At 42.6% G+C, this 4,754-nt stretch overlaps 2 protein-coding genes across 2 annotated transcripts in view; both read right to left on the minus strand.

The window, feature by feature from the left end:
* The window catches only part of LOC137799591 (zinc finger protein 771-like), a 3,369-nt gene extending 1,171 nt beyond the window's left edge, over positions 1-2,198 (minus strand). The window contains exons 1-3 of the mRNA XM_068596399.1: positions 2,149-2,198; positions 1,201-1,528; positions 1-293 (exon numbers count right to left, since the gene is read on the minus strand). The exon at positions 1-293 is cut by the window's left edge and continues 1,171 nt beyond it. Coding sequence (XP_068452500.1) covers positions 1-293; positions 1,201-1,432 — 525 coding nt within the window. The 5' untranslated portion in view covers positions 1,433-1,528; positions 2,149-2,198. The remainder of the gene's footprint in view (positions 294-1,200; positions 1,529-2,148) is intronic.
* LOC137799592 (Fanconi anemia core complex-associated protein 24-like) lies at positions 2,161-4,452 on the minus strand. The gene is made up of 4 exons (XM_068596400.1): positions 4,341-4,452; positions 3,503-3,645; positions 3,243-3,398; positions 2,161-2,824 (listed from the first exon to the last, which is right to left on the minus strand). The coding sequence occupies exons 1-4, from the start codon at positions 4,435-4,437 to the stop codon at positions 2,573-2,575; spliced, it is 648 nt and encodes a 215-aa protein (XP_068452501.1). The 5' UTR covers positions 4,438-4,452; the 3' UTR covers positions 2,161-2,572.
* Positions 4,453-4,754: the final 302 nt, after the last annotated feature.

The raw sequence follows: 4,754 nt of genomic DNA on the forward strand, positions 1-4,754 counted from the left end.
CTCCTTCGCCTCCCAGTCACTGCTGACGTCCGTCTCGGGTTCACAGGGTTCTAAAATCTCGTCGTGAGCTGGTTCCTCGTCTCCTTCCCTGATCTCGGGATCAAATGGGAACTTGACATCAGCCTCCTCCAGCCCTTGAAGCTGCTGCTCCTCCTCCTCCTCTGGACCGATCCAGAGTTCCTCCTGCTCTTCTTTAATGTGTGGGGGCTCCGGGTCCTCCTGGTCCAGACCGGGGATCCAGTCCTGCTGCTCAGAGGGAACCTCTTCTGGAGCCACCTCCAGCTGCTGGACGTCTGCGGAGAACAAAAGACGTACAACTGTGGTTTAATGTTAGCAGCGCTTAGCATCTCTTTACATCATTTGTGATACGTTTCATGTATTAATGATGTTTTATGTTTGTAAAAAGTCACTCAATATCTTCTTTTACCGATCCTTCGTGCAAACAAATTAAATACTTCTACGGGGGTCGCGCCTACAGATTATTATTATTCTCATAAAAGGTTCCCTTGTGGGCATTGATGCAATAGCAACTAAATACATTTTCATAGAAGGAAAAAAAAGCAGGGCTCAAGTAATGTGGTGCTTTTTTTTAAATACAATGTTTTCTAACAGCTTAAAATACCAAAGCATTGACACAAATATACATTTTATTTTTTGCAGCTCTTCGATGTTCGATGTCGTGATCGAAGCTTCTACCTTTAATTACCTCTGAGATGTAGTTCAGTATAAAGTACAATATGTACCTCTGAGGTGTAGTACAGTAAGAGGTACATTATGTACCTCTGAGGTGTAGTACAGTAAAAGGTGCAATATGTACCTCTGAGGTGTAGTACAGTAAAAAGTACAATATGTACCTCTGAGATGTAGTACAGTAAGATGTACAATATATACAGACATGTAGTACAGTAAAAAGTACAACATGTACCTCTGAGATGTTGTACAGTAAAAAGTAAATGTTCCCTTTGAGATTTAGTACAGTAAAAAGTACAGTATGTACAGTGGAAAGCACATTAATTACCTCTGAGATGTTGTACAGTCAAAAATACAACATGTACCTTTGAGATGTAGTACAGTCAAAAGTACAATATGCACCTCTGAGATGTAGTACAGTTAAAAGTACATCCTTAAACATAAACACGCTGTAGTAAAGGTACTGAAGACAGCAGATCAAAGATATACTAATGAACCAAAGAGACTAACCTGCTCTGTCTAACCGGACTTCCGGGTTGTAAGCCGCGTCCAGCAGCTTCTGCTGCCGATGGTTCTCCTTCGAGCTGAGCTCCAGCTTCGCCTCGTATTCCGCTATCGTTCTCTCGAACACCTCGAATATCTCCTCCGCGGCGGCGCTGAGCCGCTGGCTCACAAAGCACCTCAGCATTTGGACTTCAGACATCTTTCTCCTTTTCCCCCTCACAGCAACAAACTGCGTCATAAAACGGGTTTACGCGGTTCACAACGAGGCCCAGGGACAAAGCTCTGCAGCGCTGAGGTTCAGCCACTGAGTGAACAGCTTCCGGTGTCAGTCGTCCTTCAAAATAAAAGCACCAACACATCTATTTTGGGTTCATGTCTCCACGTATTAATTATTAAGACATTTTTAAATCAATGGCCTGTGAGCCGAATTGAAGAGAGGACGTATTTGAAGAATACAAACTGTTTAATCGTGTTTTATAACACTGTCTTTGTTTGCATTAAAGCAAAACAATTTTAAACGTGTGTATTTTTGAAAGGCGTTTGGCGCAAGTTTGTCGTCTCCATATATATATATATATATATATATATATATATATATATATATATATATATATATATATATATATATATATATATATATATATATATATATATATATATATATGACCCTTTAAGCCTTGAATGAGGGAAACTTTCTCCATTTCTCACGAGATGAAGGAACCGCATTCAGCACCACCTTTCATCCGGATGATAGATGGACAGATGGATGATGGATGGATGATAAATACGTTAACTCAACTTAGTAGGTAGTTGTACTTTACCAAAATAGTAGATGTTTCTTACATGTGTCACACTACTACTTAATATCAGTAATTAAATGGTCATGACAAACTGCAGCCAGTGTTCTTATGAGGACTTATATAGTACATTCATAGTTAATGGTCCTAAACTCACAATCAGACCTGAGCCCATTGAGACAGGATTTATTTGTATCATTAAAGCTCCGACTGCCTGCAGACGTTCAGTGTTTCTGCCTAGATTGTGTTTCCTGAGCTTCATCAACTGAAGTGACAGAAACAGGAAGTTAGTCACCAGCTGGTTATCAGTCAACTCCCACAACGAGGGAAGACGTCTGCTGCTGGTCTCTCTGCTGGTCCTTACAAATAATTTACACATTTGACTCGTTTCAGATCATCTCTCGTCATACAGACTACGGCCGCCTCGTCTCCGCCCACTTTGTCTCGTCTTCTTTTGAGCTTCACATATACGGAAAAAATACGTTAGGCAGAAACAGTGCAGTTAGGTTCGTTTTGGGCGGCCATGAGAGCAGACGTGCGTCCTTCGGTCCAAAATCTCCCCGATTTAGTCTCGGGCCCCTTCAGGGTCCGGCAGCAGTGGGTTTGTGAAAGAAGGCGTGGATCTGCTGAGCGGCGGCCTGACCCACCACGGGCTCCAGCTCATGGGGGGCGGCGTTGCAGAGCTGCCGGATGCTGGAGAACCGCTCCAGCAGGGCCAGAGCTTTGACCTCGCCGACCCCGGGGATGCGCCGCGCCAGAGCCAGCACCAGCGGGTCCAGCAGCCGGGACGAGGTCCTCCTCCTGAAGGGGTTCTCCCGGCCCGCCCCGTGGACCTGCAGGCCACCGGAAAGCAATCAGCATCAGACAACAAAGCAGCGTTCATGCACATGTTGACCAATGGATTTCCATGAATTTTAACCAAATGTCCATGAGCAAACATTGTGTGAAATCTGTGTGTAAACCGTAAAAACTGATAAAATGTGGTATTTAAACTAACAATGAGGATTCAAAGCATACAGTAAACCTTAAATGACACAAATTAATGAGACAATAGTTTGATTAAAAGAATAAACATTTATATAGATGCCTGCTTACATTTTGAGCCTCTTTCTTTTCAAAGCATGCTCATTATTTAAAACTCAGCGTAAATGAACATCATGAACTCATGAATATAACACATTTACAGGACTTTTACTACACTTTGGGGAGTTTTAGTCTTAACAACAAAGTCAAACCGGTTTCGGGACTCACGATCTGCGTGATGAGCTGCGAGGCCTCGGCCTGCCCGCCGACCGGCAGCAGCGTCAAGCCGAGGTCGAACACCACAAACTTCTGCACGGCAGCAAAGTACTGCTCACTGAGTCTGGTGTTCTCCACCAGCACCAGCTCCTGGAGGCTGCTACTGCTCTGTAAACACACGGGACACGTCACCAACAATCAACACACGCTGTAATATAACACGTCACGGACCGTCAATACAGAGCGCTCCTTGCTCTCTTCATCAAGCTCACGTTTCGGTAGCGGACCAGCTTCCTTTTGTAGCCGGTTCCCGCGATGACGTCGCACTCGGACACGTACAGGACGCAGCCCTTGTTGGGCAGGTGGAAATCTGCCACGCCAAGCTGGTTCTCAAAGAGGACTCTCACACCGCCGCCTGCAGCCAGAGGAAGCCTTTCCGTTAGCTCATCACATGCTGGAGGGCTAACATGAAGTCATGTGACCGTGGTGGAGTTCATAAAACATCATAAAAATTAATTTGTGAAGATTATCTTGATAAACTAAGTGTGTAAATGGAACTTACAGATGTTATTTTCAGAAATTAAAACTGGAATCCAATGGAAGAATCCCAGCTGTTAAGCTGTTTGTGGAGAGAGTCCATTTGGATAAGTATTGGAGATTAAAACACACTCTAAATTATAAACGATAAATACAGTTAGAAATATATCACTAAAATGAAAAAGTGATGACTTCATCTAATTATTTAATAATAATAATAATAATAATAATACTACTACTAATAATAATAAGTCTTTCGCTGCCATAGCAACACTCTCTCTTGTAAAACGTCAGTTTTCCCGCGGTTAGGAACCCGGATGTGTGTAGCGGGGAATCGCGTCGTGTGGGAATTATAAAAGTTGTGATTACATTAAGACATTTTTAATCAATGGGATGTGAGCCGAATTGAAGGGAGGATGTATTTGAATCATACAAAGTGTTCAGTCATGTTATATAACGGCGTGTTTGTTTCCATTAAAGCGAAACAATCTAAAACGTCTATATTCTGGAGTGACCTTTGACACACGCCTGTTGTCTCCATGTAAAAATAAAAATAATGTTAATAATAATTACCCTTTAAGCTCTCAATGAGGGACGAGTTTCTCCATTTCTCGTTAGCAATAATGTGTCCGTACGGAGGTCCTGCATTCAACACCGCTTTGGTCTCCATGATGTTAAATCTCTTCTTCGTCCGCAGATCGTTGGTGTAGATGAGGAGCAGATATATTTCTCTTGCTCCCCCTGCAGGTCAAGTGGGGAACGTCGTCCTCACTGGTCGAGTTTGTCACACATTCAACACAAAAAACTCTTAAAAGTGATGAAACGTAACGAAGTACATCAATTCTAGTACTGTATCAAGTACAACTGTGATGTAGTTGTACTTTACTTGAATATTTCTATTAAATACTACTTTTAAACTTTGACTCCAATACATCTCCGATGGAAATATTTTACTTTTTACTCCACTACGTGTATTTACCACCTTTA

The sequence above is a fragment of the Clinocottus analis genome, unplaced genomic scaffold, assembly GCF_023055335.1.
Source record: "Clinocottus analis isolate CAN_PGR_092001 unplaced genomic scaffold, fCliAna1.0.p SCAF_362, whole genome shotgun sequence".
In the NCBI taxonomy this organism is placed as follows: Eukaryota; Metazoa; Chordata; class Actinopteri; order Perciformes; family Cottidae; genus Clinocottus; species Clinocottus analis.